Source organism: Rana temporaria, chromosome 4 (genome assembly GCF_905171775.1).
Source record: "Rana temporaria chromosome 4, aRanTem1.1, whole genome shotgun sequence".
NCBI lineage: Eukaryota > Metazoa > Chordata > Amphibia > Anura > Ranidae > Rana > Rana temporaria.
Genome location: NC_053492.1, coordinates 321488377 through 321507044, shown reverse-complemented (window position 1 = coordinate 321507044; position 18668 = coordinate 321488377). Strand labels below are relative to the sequence as shown.

The window sequence follows — 18668 nt, the reverse complement described above, 5'->3', positions numbered from 1 at the left end:
TGAGTGGAGCTGGCGGATGACAGACCACGGATACTCTATAGGCCCTCCGATCCGCCCAGATGGAAGGGGACGAATTCCCTTCTGTTTTTCAGATTGGAGGTAGGCGGGGTAAACGGACACCTGTCGCTCTGTAGAGGTGAATTGAGGGTCCCATTTGGTTGGGCTGGTCGTGTGAAAAAGGGCCTAAGACTGCTTTCACACTAATGTGCTGCGGTTTACCCACACCGTGGGTGCAACGTAGTGCACCTGTGTCTATCCTGCGGGTTAGCTGAACTTTGCCATAGACTCCGCCTGTGGCAAAAGCCGATGCTGTAGAGGAAGCATTGGCTTATGGGGTTCTGCTCCGCAGCCACTTTCTTCCTCTACCACCAGCTTCATTTACAACACTGGTGCTGCAGTATGGCGGGTCGCAACCTGCGATTTGGGCTTGCCAACCCACCATTCCAAAGCAGGAGGTGGCGGGCCACATCAGAGGGTTCCGCGGGCCACATGTGGCCCCCGGGCCACTGGTTGGCCACCCCTGGTCTAAAATATATGTCAAGTTAAATGGACAGAAAGGTTTAACCTGAAGATATAAAAAAAAGGTAAACCCTGTGTTTACCTTATCTGAAAATACACAGGCAAATTCCATCTGTTGTTAAAACTGTGGTAGGAGGGATGAGCACGCAACCTCTTCACACTTGCTTGGGACCCACACTGACGTTCAAAGTTCCTTAAAAAATCCATGCTGACAGTGTATTTCTGTAGAAATATAGAAAACAATTTTTTTTTAATTATTCTTAAAACATTATTTTTACTGTAAGTCAAAATAATCGTCAAGTGGTGTGGATTACAAATTACCCAATTTGTCCAGGACAAACTGGTCCAGCAATAAACCAAACCACTTTTTGTTTAATGCTAAAATTAGTCTCGAATAACCCAAAAAGTTCATTGCTGAATCTGCAGATATCAACTGTGAAGAATGGGAGTGAAAAGCTTATTGATTAGGGTTGTTTGCTGCCTCAGGACATGGGAAGCATGCAATCATTGCCTCAACTATAAATTCTACATTATTTAAAAGTGTGCTTGATGAGAATGGGAGGTTATTTGAAAGTTCGTTGAACCAGAAATGGTTCTTTCAACATAATAATGTTGTAAACCACACTAGCAAATGCACCAAGGAATGGCTCAAAAAGAGGAAGAGGAAATGGAGGATTATGGATTTATCTGGTGACAATTGATTACTGCCCGTAATACTTTATTTGCAAACTTTTAGGGTGTGTCCCATTCATCAAGGTCCAAGCTGTCCAGAAATTGTATCTTAGTGCAAATAAAAAGGTATCATGGACAGCACTCAATTGTTTCTGTCGCAAGTGCACTAAAACAGCTACAATTAACTCAAGCAGGATTTGTCTAGTCAAAGTCAAGAATTGAATCACACTCTCCGAGAAGGACTCAAATCATTTGACCACTCGCAAATGAAAAATTCCTTCAGTAACAAGGTGTGTAAGTTTTCTTAGGTCTCTTTTACATGGGTCAGATCTGCTGGACAAACTCTGCTAGCTCAGTGGCGAATCACTTCATTGATCCCCGCTGAGCAGGAGGATGACAGGTCCATCTCTGTTTACTGTGCAGGGATGGACCTATCAGAGCCCCGCTGTTCTCTATGGGGAGATCTGATAAAAATGTCAGCCTGTCCGTTTTCATCCAATCCCACAGACAGATGGGGAACGTATCGCCATCCATCTGTTTTGAGCAGATCTTGTCGGATCAGATGGCAGACGGGTGTCAGCGGTATATATCAACTCCGCTGATATCTGCCTGCCCATAGAAGTCAATGGGTGGCCAACTTGGATCCGGGCCAATCGTGTGAATAGGGCCTTACATGAATTTTTTGTTTCAAATCCCCTCACATTAGATTTAGTTCAGGGCAAAAGGGCCTACATGATTTGAACAATGTTTACATTTGCAGATGCGACTTATGTATGCATTTTCTTTGGTGTGCAAGCACTTTTAAACACTGTCCATTTAAACAAAAAATTAAAATCAGATTACTTTTATTGCTGTCAAAAGGAATGTGAACATCCCTTGTTAGACAGTAATAGGCAGTGACGTGTACTCTTTATGGAGGGATTGGCAGTCATGAGAGAGCTGTCCGCTAGCGCTAAAAAACACGGTACCGGGGTGATGGCTGCAGCTGCAGGTACGTGATTAGGCATGAAGTGGTTAATGTACTATGTTGCTCACAAATTAGCAGAAAATAAAGGTTTCCCTCAAAACATACGACATATACTTGTTTGTGCCAACTCCTGTAATTTTTTTTAAAATCCTTCTCATATATAGTTTTTAAAGCTTTAGATAAAACAGTTGTAAGTAAAAAATACCTGATGGAATATGTCAGGATTTCCTGGGTTAAATAGGGATGGCAGCTTTTCCTCTAATCCACGTGCAATTTCTGGCCATACAGAATTGACTAAGAAGTCATATCCTGGTACCATATCAGCCTTTCCACTACAAAACAGAATATTTATTATGATAAAAGTTTGTAAAATTTCACACACATTCTGGTACATATAAGAATGCCTGTAAAGAGCAAACACAAAATGTCTAACTAAAGCCAAATATTTTTTGTTTAATTACAGTCTGTCGCTGCTTGAGAGATTCATTATCGCAAAACTGTATGACAACACTTACCACCATAAAGGGCTGGAGCTTAAAGGAGTTGTAAAGAAAAAAATGTTTTCATCTTAATGCAATCTATGCATTAAGGTGAAAAAACATCGGATGCTAAAAGCCTGCTGTCGGCTGACATTACAGAACCAGTCCAGGCTTGGGAAAGATCATGACCATATGATTGGGATCCACCCACATGCCTGGACTGGCCACCCGGCTCAGCCTCTCAGTGAGCTGCTGAGAGCCTGAGCCGGTCCTTCCCGCCCCCTTCACAGCCCAGCGCTCCAGTGAGCGACGTCAGCTCTCTGCTCTGATAACCGAACAAACGATCAGTGGTATTTCCTAGCTCAGTTCTCAACCTTGTAGCCGGCAGGGGACTGATGCCGCATCCATCTAGGCAAGTATGAATAAAAAATAAATAAAATAAAAAAAATATGTGATCTTTCAGCTTAAATTAGCAAAATACATTCTAGGTGCATAAAAAAAAAAAAGTTTTAAACTACTTGCCGACCAGCTGCCGCAGTTATACGGCGGCAGTCGGCGCCCCTGCGCAAGGTCACGTAAATCTACGTCACCTCGCGAATCAGCCACTAGGGGCGCGTGCGCCCCCCTGGTCCCGGCGGGAGCGATCACCGCCAGGGCACCCACGATCGCTCGTTACATTGTGGACGCTATAACTTTTGCGCAAACCAATCAATAAACGCTTAGAGATTATTTTAAAAAAAAATATGTAGAAGAATACGTATCGGCCTAAACTGAGGGAATTTTTTTTTTATATCATTTTTGGGGATATTTATTACAGCAAAAAATATTCATTTTTTTTTTTTAAATTGTCGCTCTATTTTTGTTTATAGCGCAAAAAATAAAAACCGCAGAGGTGATAAAATACCACCAAAAGAAAGCTCTATTCGTTGGGAAAAAAAGGACGCCAATTTTGTTTGGGAGCCACGTCGCACGACCGTGCAATTGTCAGTTAAAGCGACGCAGTGCCGAATCGCAAAAAGTGGCCCGGTCATTGACCAGCAATATGGTCCAGGGCTGAAGTGGTTAAAAGGTTTTATAGCAATTTTTTTATTAGAAAGCAGCGACACTGAGTGGAAAGGCCTGCCTCCCCCTTGCCACTATGCTGTAGATAAAGACCATTGCTATATGTATGAAATTGGTGCTCTTTCTGCAGTGGTTGCCCCTTTGTACTATCTCAAACCAGCGAGCATGAGCAGTCCTTCCATGTATTTATACTTCTATCACTCGAATACATAAAAAAAAAAAGTTTTTTCCTTCAATGGTCAGCACTTCCTCCAGGTGGCCGTGGGGACATGTTGTGCCCCTGGCTACGCCAACCTTTACCTGGGGGAATGGGAGCCATCAATTTTCCAGGACAAGGCCCTATCTTTGTACCTGTCCTACATCTCCATGTGGGACAGGTACATAGATGAAGTCTTTATCCTGTGGGATGGACCAGAGGAGTTATTGCACCGCTGTCTGGCTGCTTTGAGCCACAATGAGTTTAATCAAAAATTCCACTAATTCTACAAATGCCACTAATATCACGTTTTTGAACGTTGAAATTTACAAAAAAACTGAAAATTTGCTATCTTGCAAGTTATTCAGAAAAGCTACTGCAGGAAATACATTCCTCTATTCATCCAGCTTCCATCCACGACCTGTAGTCACCTCTATTCCTTACAGCCAGTACCTAAGAGCAAAATGCAATTGCTCTTCGAAGATTATAAACAAGAGGCAAATCTTCTTAAACGCCATCTATTGGAAAGGAGTTAAAGTCACAAATGCCTTAAAAAATAGGATTTTTAATATCGGCTTACCTGTAAAATCCTTTTCTTGGAGTACACCATGGGACACAGAGTCAAAGTCATTACATAGTGGGTAGTATAGTTCACCAAAGGGGATTGGACACTGGCACAACCAATAAAGACAGGCTCCCCTCTATATAACCCCTCCCATAAGGGAAGTACCTCAGTTTTGTAGCAAAGCTATACGTAACCCAGTAAGAGGGGCGGGACCTCTGTGTCCCGTGGTGTACTCCAAGAAAAGGATTTTACAGGTAAGCTGTTATTAAAAATCCTATTTTCTTTATTGTACACCATGGGGCACAGAGTCTAAGTCATTACATAGTGGGACGTCCCAGAGCAATGCTCAATATGAGGGGAGGGAGAGACAGATCAAGCAGACCGCCATTGGACGAGAGGCCCTATAGCGCTGCCTGCAGCACACTATGCCCAAAGGCGGCATCCTCATTTCCTCTTACATCTATTTGGTAAATGTATGGACTGAAGACAAAAGTAGCAGCCTTACAGATCTGAGCCATCGAAGCCTGATGATGCACTGCCCAGGAGGCACTTATCGCCCTTGTCCAGTGCGCCTTGAAAGGAAAGGGGGGAATTTTATTCCTTTAACCATAAGTTTGAACAATTACTTGTCAAATCCATTTAGAAATGGTTGATTTCAATGCTGCCTGGCCCTTTTTGGGACCATCTTGCAGAATAAACAAAACATCTGTTTTACGTATCTGAGCAGTTGCTTGCAGACAAACCTTCATTGCTCTCACTACATCTAGAGAGTGCAATAATGTTTCCCCTGCTGACTGTGGTTCAGGAAAAAAGGAAGGCAAAACATCTTGATTTAAATGGAACAGCGAGACCACCGTTGGAAGAAAATTAGGGTGGGGCCGTAATACAATTTTGTCTTTGTGACAAACTAAATAAGGCTCTTTACAGGAAAGAGCTGCTAGTTCAGATACTCTCCTAGCAGAGGAGATAGCAACCAAACAAGCCAACTTAAGACTCAAGAGAATCAATAGAATATGACGAATAAATTCAAAGGGCTGCTTCTGCAGGCCCGACAAAACTAGATTCAAATCCCAGAGGCACAAGGGAGACTTGACTGACGGATTTACCCACAACACCCCGTGGATGAATGCCCTGACTAGGGAATGAGATGCGAATGGTCTCTGAAAGAAGATCGATAGAGTCGGGATTTGACCCTTAATAGTACTGAGGGCTAATTTCATATCTACCCCAATTGACAGAAGGCCAGAATACTACTAATGACATCTTTTTGAGGGTCCCACCCTTTAGATTCACACCAGGAAACATATGTCTTCCAGATTCTATAATAAATGAGCCTGGAGGCTGACTTCCTAGCATTAACGAAAGTAGAAAGAACTGGACCCGAGAGCCTAAATTTCTTCAGTATGTAGGTTTCAACAGCCAGACCGTCCAAATTTAGCATTTGTAAGGATGGATGGGTGGAACACTGGACCTTGTGATAGCAGGTCTTGGCGAAGTGGGAGAATCCAAGGTTTCCCCAATGCCATCCTTAAAATCTTGGTGTACCAGGACTTTTTGGGCCAATTCAGGGGCCACCAAGAGAACTGGCATTCCTTCTTTGATCTTGCAAAGAAATCTCTGTAAGAGACTGAACTGAAGGGAATGCATAGATCTGGGAAAACTGATCCCAGGGAATCATTAGTGCATCTGTTCCATAGGATAGAGGATCTTTTGTCCTCGATACAAACTTGTCTAACTTCCTGTTGAACCTGAAAGCGAACAGGTCTACATCCAGGGTCCCCCATTTCTGGCATATATCCTGAAAAATGCCGGGGTGGAGAGACCATTCCCCCGGCGACAATTGCTGGTGGCTTAGGTAATCTGCTTGCCAATTTTCCACTCCTGGAATGAAGATTGCAGAAATACAAGGAATATGAGCTTCTGCCCAGGCTAAAATCTTGTTCACCTCCCTCTGAGCATTCTGACTCCGGGTTCCACCTTGGTGATTGATGTAAGCTACCGCAGTAGCATTGTCGGATTGAATTCGAACCGGGTGACCTGTGTGTCCAGGTTCCGAGGGCTAGATATACTGCCCGGATCTCCAAAATGTTGATGGATAGGCCCTTTTCGGACTTGGACCAGGTACCCTGGGCTGAGGCTTCTTCCTGAATTGCCCAAATCTGAAAAATCCTTCAAAGTAGCGCTAAAACAAAGGAGATTAAGGAGATTCCTGAATTGCCCCCCAGCCCAACAGGCTGGCATCCGTAGACTGGGAGACGTAGACCAAGTGACTGGGAGAAAGGATTTCAGCCAGGGAGACATTTCACGATCCCTGCAGCCGAGCATCGGGACAATGTCTCCCTGGTTGTGATTAGCACAGAGCTGTGCACACTTCCTGGCGGGCTCTGCACGTGTTCTATGCGAACACGCCAGAGCTCATCCTTACTAACCACCAACTGAGGCTTTGGCGCACCTCTGGGGATAAGTGTATTGGCCAATCTAAAGCCTGGATCTTTCTGTTCCAGGCCGCCAGGATACTGCTCTGGAGTAGTCTTGAATGAAACTGGGCATACGGAATGGCTTCGAAAGAGGCCACCATTTTCCCCAGCAATTTCATGCAAAGGCGATTTGAAGGTTTCTCCTTCGCCCTATTCATGCGGACCAGATCCTTTAAGGATTTAACCTTTGGTTCCGGAAGGAATACTTTGGTTTGGGTTGTGTCTAAGACCATGACCAAATACTCTACCCTCCTCTGGGGCTGTAGAGAGGACTTCTGGAAGTTTAGAATCCAGCCTAGACACTCTAGGTAGTTTACCGTACTGAGTACACTGCGATTTAATTGTGCTACTGACTGTTCTACCAAGAGTAGATCGTCCAAATAGGCCGTCACCATTATGCCCCTCATTCTTAGCTTTGGTAGAAGCGGGGCCAGAACCTTTGTAAACACGCGAGGTGCCGTAGCCAAGCCAAAAGGTTGAGCCACAAACTGATAGTGGCAGTGTTTCACAGCGAACTTTAGGAACTTTTGGTGAGTGAGATTAATAAGCACATGCAAATAAGCATCTTTGAGGTCTATTGACGCCAAGAATTCTCTGCCTTGTAGGGTGGAAACCACTGATCGAATTATTTCCATTTGGAAATTACGAATGTTTAGAAACTGATTTAGAGCCTTTAGATCCAGAATGGGTCTGACAACTCCATTTGGTTTTGGAACCACAAAGAGATTTGAATAGAACCCCGAGCCTTGTTCCTTTAGGGGAACTTCTTTGACTACCCCTTGGGACAGCAAGTGATCCACTGCTTGGAAGAAGGGTTTTCTTTTAATGGATCTTTGGAGACATTTGAGTTTTGGAACTGATAAGGTGGGATCTCCCTGAATTCTATTTTGTATCCTAAGGATACCGTGGAAATCACCCATTTGTCCTGGATCTCCGTCTTCCAAGCTGCTGAAAACTGCCGAAGCCGGCCAAACGGGGTGTCCCTTCATAAGGAAGCTTTAGGGTTCCTTTACCAGATTTTTGTACCCATGGCCTCTTGTGACCCTGGGTCTGGGTCTTAGGTTTTGTGGTGGATTTTAAAATGCTGTCACCAGAGGTCCCTGGGACCCGAGAAAGGGCTAGTTTAAAACAGAGGCGTTTGTTTTTCTTTTTCTCGGGCAATAGTTTAGTCTTACCACTTGAGATCTTCTGAATGTATTTAGCCAGATTATCCCCAAAAAGTTGTTCCCCCATGAAAGGGAAAACCAGCCAAAGGCTTTTTACATGGAGCTTCTGCTGACCAATGCTTCAACCAAAAGATTCTGCGCATGTGCACCAGTTGGAGCGTGAGGAGGGATGCCTGTTGAATAGAATCTCTCATGGCATCGACGGTAAAACTTAGGCAGGTTCTCCCAAAGCCTGAGCTGATCTGGGAGGAAGATGCTTAAGCCCTTGTTTCACTTATTCCTTTAGGACCTGACACATACCCACAGCTGCCACAGCAGGTTGGGTCACAGCGCCCGCCATCACAAAGGAAGATTTAAGTAAAGATTCTAGTTTCTTTTCAGAAAAATCTTTAAACACCTGAGCATTGTCAACTGGACAGGTTAGGTTTTTGTTTACACACAAAATGGCTGCATCTACCGCCATACTGTACATACTGTAGATCAAGAAAAAAAAGGAATAAGAATAAATAATAAGGAAAAGAAAAATAATAAACACCCGGGGTGGCGGTCTGGCTCACGACAAATATATACACCTTGTTTAATATTTTATGTATCCTAGTTTGGAGACAACAAAGACTGGTCAAAGTCAGTAGAGAGGTAGTGTTTCACCCAAGGCTGCCAAATCTTACAGTATTTATTAATTTTATTATGTTCAATAGCCAACATCTTTGCGTGTTCTATTCATTCTGTGTTTGGCTTCCGCTAAAATTAGGGTTTTGGTTTTCCAAGCCTTAGCGATTGTTTGTTTGGCTGCAGTATTAAGATGTATTAACAATTGAAATTGAGTATGTGTAAGCGTAGTAGGTAGTAGGTTTTAGGTTTAGAAGTGCTATAGCCGGATCTGGAGGAATAGCAATATCCAGAACTTTAGATACCATTCGAAATCAATTCTACAAAAAATTATAAAAAAAATAAATAAAATTATAAAAATATAAAAAACAATTCCGCGCCAAAAAAAAATATTTATATATATTATTAAACAATAATTTGGGTGCCCATGTAAAGGTCTCAAACACACAATGTGTGCTAAGCTGCTCCCCTAGAAAGTGATGAAGTGTATGTGACTTCTATCTGATGCATGCTAAAAAGTGTACTGGGGGCGCTATGGAGTAATATGTAATTACACAACTTATCCTATAATATGCAACAACAAATAAATTAATAAAAATGTGTCCTGTTGTACGTGATAAATCAATCAATAAATCAATAGTAAATAATAAAGTCCCATTGGTGCAAACAAAGATACAACATTAATGCTCGAATATCCTCTAGATATATTTCTTGCTGTGATACAAAAACCGTCTCTGGTCGTGCAAACTTAATTGATCTTCCACCACCTGGATAATTAGTACGACACCCAATGTGCACAAGTAGTAAATTGTGCTTACCAGACCTGGTTGACCTCTTTAATGAAAAAGATGATCAGATGCGCTTGAGCAGGATAATGCCTGCAGACATATAAATTGACTGGAGCATGTACAATACCTCACCCTTGGAATGTTGATATTTTAGAACATGGAATACAAACAGAGAGCTTCCATAGTGCAACGCTATTTTTATTAAAATGAAATAAAAACACCAGCCAATTGGCTACTCACATAAAAAGTGACCTTCTCCCGTCACTGGGGCTGCAAGCTTTGATAAAAAAAACACTGGCTCTCCCACCTCTGTGGCGGCGTGCGTTCCACCAGCTGCTGACATTATCCAGACGATCGGGAAGTGTCGTAGGACATAGTACACGTAACCAGGTTCCGCCGGTTTAGGCCATAAAAATGTTTGAAAAGGTTAAAGCGGAGGTTCGGCCAATTTTTTTTTTTGAAATGTCAGCAGCTACAAATACGGCAGCTGCTGACTTTTAAAAAAAGGACACTTGCCTGTCCAGCGCGCCTGCGATGTCAGCAGCCGAGGCTGAGCAATCGCTCTCTCCTCGGCTGCTTCTGCCGCCATCCTGTGCTTTACTGCCCGATTCCCTAATGCGCATGCGCGAGGATCGCGCCGTCACTGGTCCCCGCTCTCTCCTGGAAACAGTGTTTCCCAGAAGACAGCGGGGGGGGGGGGGTGACATCACAGGCTCGATTCTCTGCAGGGATCAGACCCGGAAGTGGTGCAAATACAGGTATCTGCACCCCCCTCCCCCCTGAAAGGTGCCAAATGTATCACCTGAGGGGGGAGGTATCCAAAAAGCCTTTCCTCCTTCCCCTAAACACTTACCTGACTCCTTTCGTGATCCATACTGCCCCAAGCTGCATCTCCTCTCTTCACTTCCTGGTCTCAAGGGAGATTCTTACAGCAGTGGGAGACATCGACTCCCGTTGCAGTCAGTCAAATCCTGTAAGGAAGGAGCGGGTGGGCATGGTGTTTCTATGGATGTACAAAGCCCGGCTCGGGACACAGCTTGCTGAGGTGGCATCTGCAGGAAAAGGAGGAGCATATAGCACCAGCAGGGGGACTACAGAAGAGAAGGTAAGGGATTGCTCACTTCATTGTCATCGAGGGTTCAAATGTCTTGCAGGCCCAGCAGAGCAAATTTTCACCTGAACTTTTGCCATGGATCCCTTGCACCTGGTTTCTACCATTACCCTCAGTGAGTGTATTCTACAATATGGTACTCAGAGAAGTGTAGAAATGGGAAAAAAAGGGGGTATGCAGCAACCTGGGTGTATACCATCCTGTATCCTCATGGCAAAAGGACAGTAGAAACCCCCAGAGTACCTTCTAAGGGGCTCTAGGCAGAACTGGTAATATTATGACCCCGAGGTGTGAGGTTGTTACATCCTGGTCATCCACCTGAAACTATGCTCAGAATGGTGTAATTTTATTACCAAGATAGAACAATTTTGACACTGTACAAATGAATACAATTTAAAAAACACAATTCAGGGTTTCCTTAGCCTGGTTTTATTGTAGAAAAAAATACTGTTTTGGAAACCTGTAAATAGTAAGGCTACAGTATTGGTCTAGAGCAGGGTAAATTGGTCTTATCTGTCATCGGTCTCTAATCACGGTCCAAACTTCATTCATCACAGTGGGCATACCCCCGGAGGAGTTTTTAGGATCTAGGTTCTATAGAAATGAACCACATCCATGGACCTGCATAGCACCCTGCGGAAAACTACACATCTTGTACTTAGTGCCGAGATGAGCACCCAAGCAGGACACAGTGCGCAAAGTAAAATTACAGGTCAGGTATGGCCCCCAAGGTTATACTGAGGATGCACCAGTCCTGATGCACTGCATCTATTGCAGAATTTAAAGACAAGGTTTATTTGAAAAGTTGATTTAACAACCTTGATCACAGGGTCTATGAATATCAAAGGCTTTGTCCTGTACAGCACAATTAACCGCTTGCCGCACGCAGATATACATCTGCAGCATGGCACGGGCAGGCAAAAGGACGTATATATACGTCCCCTTTAAAATAGCAGCATTGTGGACGCACGCCTGCCACGAGCTTCGTGACTCTGACCGTGGGTCCCACGGACTCGATGTCCGCGGGCATACCCGCAATCATGTCACAGTGAGAAAGAACGGGGAAATGCTGATGTAAACAAATATTTCCCCAGTCTTCCTAGTGACAGGACAGTGTTCACAGCTTCCTGTAATCAGAAGCGGCGATCACTGTTGCGTCACACACAGCCTATCCCCCCCAACAGTTAGAAGCACTCCCTAGGGCACACTGAACCGCATAAGCGCCACCTAGTGGTTAACCCCTTCACTGCCAGTGTCATTTTCACAGCAATCATTGCATTTGTGTAGCACTGATCGCTGTAAAAGTGACAATGATCCCAAAAATGTGTCAAAAGTGTCCGATGTGTCCGATAATGTCGCAGTCACGATAAAAATCGCAGATCACCGCTATTACTAGTAAAAAAAAACTAATAAAAATGCCTTAATTCCATCCCCTATTTTGTAGACACTATAACTTTTACGCAAAGCAATCAATATACACTTTTTGCAATTTTTTTTTACCAAAAATATGTAGTGTAGAAGAATATGTATCAGCCTAAACTGAGGAAAACAAACATTTTCAATTTTATATATTTTTAGGGGATATTTATCATAGCAAAAAGTAAAAAAAAGGGATTTTTAATACAGCTTACCTGTAAAATCCTTTTCTTGGAGTACATCACGGGACACAGAGCGGCATATTCATTACTATGTGGGTTATATGGAGTACCTTCAGGTGATGGACACTGGCAATCTTAAACAGGAAGTGCCCCTCCCTATATAACCCCCTCCCATAGGAGGAGTACCTCAGTTTTGTAGCAAGCAGTATGCCTCCCAAAAATGGTCCCCATAAGAGGGGTGGGAGCTCTGTGTCCCGTGATGTACTCCAAGAAAAGGATTTTACAGGTAAGCTGTATTAAAAATCCCTTTTTCTCTATCGTACATCACGGGACACAGAGCGGCATATTCATTACTATGTGGGATGTCCCAAAGCAATGCTTTTAATGAGGGGAGGGAGACATCTTCCCAAGACAAAGGATTTAATTTAGAGGTATACTCAAATAATAATAATAAATCCAACTTAGTCGAGAAAAATTAAACTTAAACTTAAATTTTAACTCAAGGGTGCCCCCGATTCCGAGGGTCTTAATCGCAGCCTGCAGCACTGCCTGCCCAAAGGCTGTATCAGTATTCCTTCTAACGTCCACCTGGTAAAATTTAGTAAACGTGTGGACTGAAGACCCGGTTGCCGCCTTGTAAACTTGAGCCATAGAGATCTGATGGTGTGCTGCCCAGGAGGCGCCCATGGCCCTAGTAGAATGAGCCTTTACTGATAAAGGAGGAGGCAACCTCTTCAAGCCGTAGGCCTGAGTGATTCACTGTTTTATCCACCTCGATGGTAGATTTTGCAGCTGCCTGCCCTCTCTTGGGCCCATCTGGAAAAATGAACAACACATCTGTTTCTTGAATCTTCTCTATAGCTTTAAGATAGGCCTTCATGGCCCTGACAATATCCAAGGTATGCAGCAACCTTTCCTTTCTGGACGTAGGTTTAGGAAAGAAGGATGGTAGTATCAAATCCTGGTTTAGACGAACACTGGATATAACCCTTGGTAGGAAGGAAGGATGAGGACGGAAAACCACCCTGTCCTTATGCAGAATAAGATATGGCTCCTTACACGATAAGGCTGCCAATTTTGACACTTTTCTGGCGGAAACAATTGCGACCAGAATTACCAACTTCCTTGTCAGTAAAAACCAAAGGAATCTCAGCCAACGGCTCAAAGGGTTATTTCTGCAGAGTTGACAGAACTAGATTCAAGTCCCACAGACAAAGTGGCTACTTAACCGGAGGAAAAATACGTAAGACCTCCTGTATGAAGGTCTTAACCAGCGAGTGGGTGGCCAGCGGCCTCTGAAACCACACTGACAAAGCTGAAATCTGTCCTTTGATTGTGCTTTAATGCCAGGCCTTTATCCACTCCTAGCTGGAGAAAACTTAACACTCGATCAATGGTATACTTGCGGGAAAGCCATTTCTTGGACTCACACCAGCCTACGTAGGCCTTCCAGACCCTGTAATAAATCACCCTGGATACCTGCTTTTGTAGCCCTGATCAGGGAAGAGATTACCTGCCTAGACAGCCCTCTACCCCTGAGAGTCAGGGATTCAGCCGCCAGGCCGTCAAATTTAGACGCCGTAATGCAGGGTGGAGGATCGGGCCTTGCGAGAGTAGGTCTGGCCGTAGAGGAAGCGTCCAAGGGTCTCCCACTGCCATCTTTAGGATTAGTGAGTACCATGCCCTCCTGGGCCATGCTGGAGCTACCAGGATGACTGGTTTGTGCTCCACCCTGATCCTGCGTAACAGGCGGGGTAGTAACTGTAGCGGGGGAAAGGCATACAGAAGTTTGAACTGATGCCAGGGGCACACCAACGCATCGGTTCCGCAGGCCATCGGGTCCCTTGTCCGGGACATGAACCTATCTAGTCTCTTGTTGAACCTTGATGCCATGACATCCACGTCTGGCACACCCCACTTCTGGCAGAGTGTCCGAAAGACCTGGGGATGTAGAGACCATTCCCCCGGCGACAGAGTTTGGCGACTTAGGAAGTCTGCCTGCCGGTTGTCCACTCCGGGAATGAATATTGCCGATATGCAGGGTACATGAGCTTCTGCCCATAGAAAAATTAAGCTCACTTCTCTCTGAGCGGCGCGACTCCTGGTTCCCCCTTGGTGGTTTATATATGCCACAGCTGTGGCATTGTCTGATTGTATCCTCACCGGGGACCCCTGCAATTTGGATGTCCATGCCAGGAGGGCTAGCCGAGCCGCTCTGAGCTCCAGGATATTGATGGGCAGCTGCTTTTCCGCCTCTGCCCAAGTACCTTGGCGAGTGTACCCATCCAAGACCGCTCCCCAGCCTATCAGGCTGGCATCTGTGGTCACTATCTTCCAGGCTATGGGGGTGAAAGATTTTCCCTTTAGCAGATTCTGAGGGTTTAACCACCAACCCAGACTTTGCCGGACTCTTGATGATAGAGTTAAAGGAAACTCCAAGGCCTGGGCCTTCTTGCTCCAAGCTGTGAGAATGGCTGCCTGTAGGACGCGAGTATGGCTCTGTGCGTAAGGTACCGCCTCGAAAGTGGCCACTAGCTTGCCTAGTAAACGCATACATAGGCGAACAGTTGGTTCTTTTTTGCTTAGAACCAATCGAATCAATTCCTTGATAGCTTTGACCTTTACCAGGGGCAAAAATACCTTCTGCTGAGCCGTGTCTAACCTCATGCCGAGATATTCCAACTGTTTTGAGGGTTGAAATGCTGACTTTTCTCGGTTTAGGACCCAACCGAACCTCTCCAGGTACTGAACCGTGAGGGCTACTGCTCGCTCCAAGCAAGGAGGCGAGTGATCTATGATTAAGAGGTCGTCCAAGTATGCTAGGACTGTGACCCCTTGGATTCTTAGATTGGCTAGAATTGGAGCTAGGACCTTCGTGAATACCCGGGGGGCCGTAGCCAGCCCGAAGGGGAGCGCCACAAATTGGAAGTGACGCTAAGCCACCGTGAAGCGTAAAAATCTTTGATGTGGCTGAAAGATCGGTATATGAAGGTAAGCGTCCTTTATGTCTATAGACGCCAGAAAGTCGTCCTTCTGGAGCGCGGCGGCTGCTGACCGAACGGATTCCATCCGAAATGACTGGACCTTTAGGTAAACATTTAGACTCTTTAGGTCCAAAATTGGTCTGACATCGCCGTTGGGTTTTGGTATGACAAACAAATTGGAGTAGAAACCTAGCCCTTTCTCTTGGGCTGGTACCTCTACTATCACGCCCTGGCGAAGCAGACGATCCAATGCCGCTAGCAACAAGGCCTTTTTTGCTGGATCGTTCGGAACCCTTGATTCCTGGAAATGAGGTGGAGGAAACTTTTGAAACTCTAATCTGTAGCCTGTGGCCACAGATGACTGGACCCATTTGTCGGGGATGTTGGCTTCCCAAACCTCTGCAAAGAGACGAAGCTTTCCCCCCACTCGAGTGAGTGGGGGCGCCCCTTCATAAAGCAGACTTAGGGGCTGGCTTCGTTGGTTTGCGATACCATGGTTTCTTGCCCCCAGGGGCCTGTCCCTGCGACTTAATGTTAAAATTTGATCGCGCAGCAGGCCGTCGATACTGCCTGGGATTTGAGGGTCCCGGAACAGGAGAAAGCTGCCTTTTGAATGCAGGACCCCGGAATTTCCTCTTGACTGGTAAAAGGGTACTTTTGCCACTTGAAATAGTCTGAATGTATTTATCCAGATCCTCTCCGAAGAGACGCCCCCCATGGAAGGGAAAACCTGCCAGGAGTTTTTTGCATGGGGGCTCGGCCGCCCAGTTTTTTAACCATAAGAGTCTCCTCATATGCACTAAAATTAGCGACAAACGAGACGCCTGCTGGATAGAATCCTTTATAGCATCTACCGCAAAGCATAGAGCTCTAGGAATATCAGATAACTCCTCTGCCTGCTGGGCAGGGATGTCTTTAAGCATCTGCTTTGTCTGGTCTTTCAAAGCTTGACAGACTCCGATAGCAGCCACAGCCGGCTGAACCACTGCTCCTGCCGTAGCAAAGGAAGCCTTCAAAAGTGTCTCTAACCGTTTATCGACCGGGTCTTTAAACATTTGTATGTTTTCCACTGGGCAAGTTAATGACTTATTTACACATGAGATGGCTGCGTCCACAGCTGGGAGCGCCCACTTCTTAGAAAACTTCTCTTCCATAGGGTAAATCACAGAAAATCTTTTAGGCGGCAGAAAAATTCTATCTGGCTCCTCAATCTCTGAACCTTCTAGGTTCCGGTCCAATAGATCCTCCTGAAATTCTACTTCCTCTGAAGAGAGAACTTCCGCATCTGAGGATACACATTTAGGTGAAGGGGATCTAGTCCGCTTCTTGCCTGGAATGGAATTAGTGATCATAGCTGCTAATCTTTTTTCTAGCCCTCCCAGGGAGGCAGCTAGCATGTCCTCCGTGACAAACACAGGGTTGGGTGGATCTGGGCTAGCCTCCGCACCAGATCCCCCTACTGGCTCAACCAAGGCAGCCACCACTGGTTTAACAGGTGGGGAAAGTACTGGCATAGCCTGACTCGTCTCCTCAGAATCCGAGGGGGAACCCTTTTGTTTTTTGACCCCTTTTGTACCTCTTGATCCTGAGCCTTTGGGAGCCATGGTACAATACCGAGGTATCCCTGCTACACCAACTGACAGGCGCAGCCAGGAGATAATTTAGGGGTTTAGGGAACAGCAGTACTACTGATGTCCAAAAACCTGGTGGGGAGCCCAGTATGTGCCAGTATTTATTTATTTTTATTTATCTTTTTTTTTTTTCAAAGAAAACCTCTTTCTTTTTTTTTTTTTTTTTTGAAAGCACTACTGTTCACCCACACAAAAATTGCTAGTATCCACCTGCTGCATAGGGAATTTCAAGGCTAGACAAAAATAGCTAGTTCTGATTTCCAGAACTGCAATACTTCCCTGCGCCACTGGGTGTCACTGTGTAACAGCCACAGACGCTGCCGCTCTGTGTCCTCCTGGTCCGAGCTCAGCTCTTGAATGAGCTGCATAGCATGGAGGAGGAGAACGCCCCTTCCTCCTATGAGCGTGCAACCCCGCCCCCCCCCCCCCCCCCCCCCCGCAACGGCGCGAAAATTTTATTATAACTCGCGCGCGCGCCCGTTTACAGGGGGGGCCAGGCAGGAGCCATGAGGACGCCGTGGGACCTCCTAGAGGAGAGCGTTTTGAGGCTTTCTGAAGCCCTTCCCAGCTGCCTGTGACACCCAGCCAGGTATGAACACTAGGTAGGTTTAAGACACTTCCTTAGTTTTGGCAAGGTATGGGTCCACAGCCCCCCTTTGCCAACCTAGCGCGCAGCCAGATGTATACAGCAACAGACCAGGGAGATCCAATATTTGGGGAGCACATTCACAGACCATCCTGTCCCTTAAATAGACATAGTGGCCTAACTGCCAATGCTAGAGCATACACAGGCTAACTCCCCCACAGAAATCCCCTGGAGAGCCTGCTGCGAACCAAGTCCCGCAGGCCCCCCTCTTACCTGCTCCATGCCGCAGGACATTGCACAGCAAGTGGTCCAATCTTCTCCCATCTCCGTGGGTAGCGTACTAGACCTTCAGGCCCTGGGGTCCTGGAAGGTACCCACTGTCCTGGGCCCATACAGCACCCTGGCAAACAGGTTTCTTTAGGCACTAAAAAGGCTCTAAGTCCTGGGCCCAGGGTCCAGCTCTCTAGAAGAGAAGCATTATAGGCAAACACCCCCCGCTTGGGGGCCCGGGTACTGTCCACTTTAGCACTGAGGCCGTTGGACAGATCCGGTTAGCCTGCCTTGATCCCAAGGATGCGGAGGCAAAGCTATTCCATGACCAACACCTAAGACACTGGCGAAAAAACTGAGGTACTCCTCCTATGGGAGGGGGTTATATAGGGAGGGGCACTTCCTGTTTAAGATTGCCAGTGTCCATCACCTGAAGGTACTCCATATAACCCACATAGTAATGAATATGCCGCTCTGTGTCCCGTGATGTACGATAGAGAAATATTGCATTTTTTTCAAAATTGTCGCTCTATTTTTGTCTATAGCGCAAAAAATAAAAACTGCAGAGGTGATCAAATACCACCAAAAGAAAGCTCTATTTGTGGGAAAACTAGATTTTTCTACTCATCATAAAATCCCTTTCTCCGAGTTAATTGACAAACACAGCACCTCATTCTTGACCTTAGGGTTATATTGCCACCTTTAGGAGTAGGACTAGGCAGAAACAAAAAAAAACAAGCACAGCACTGCCCAGAGACAGTCCCCACTGGTAGTAACCCCCCCCCCCCCCCCCCCACTCTGCTCCTGGCAGCTCAGTTCGTTACAAAGCAGTACTAACACAAAAACAGGAGGGGTGGGTGCTGTGTCCGTCAATGAACTCAGAAAAAGGAATTTTACGTTGCGTAGAAAAAAAAACTGTTTTCTCTTTCACTCATTGACGGACACAGCACCTCATTCTGGACCTTGGGGACATCCTAAAACCTCAGAT

General features: G+C 45.6%; 1 protein-coding gene across 1 annotated transcript in view; it reads right to left on the bottom strand.

Annotated features, from left to right (window-relative positions):
* The window catches only part of COG2 (component of oligomeric golgi complex 2), a 240942-nt gene that overhangs the window by 128879 nt on the left and 93395 nt on the right, over positions 1–18668 (bottom strand). Inside the window, 2 exon segments of the mRNA XM_040347789.1 lie at positions 602–741; positions 2364–2490. Of these exon segments, the coding sequence (XP_040203723.1) occupies positions 602–741; positions 2364–2490 (267 nt within the window).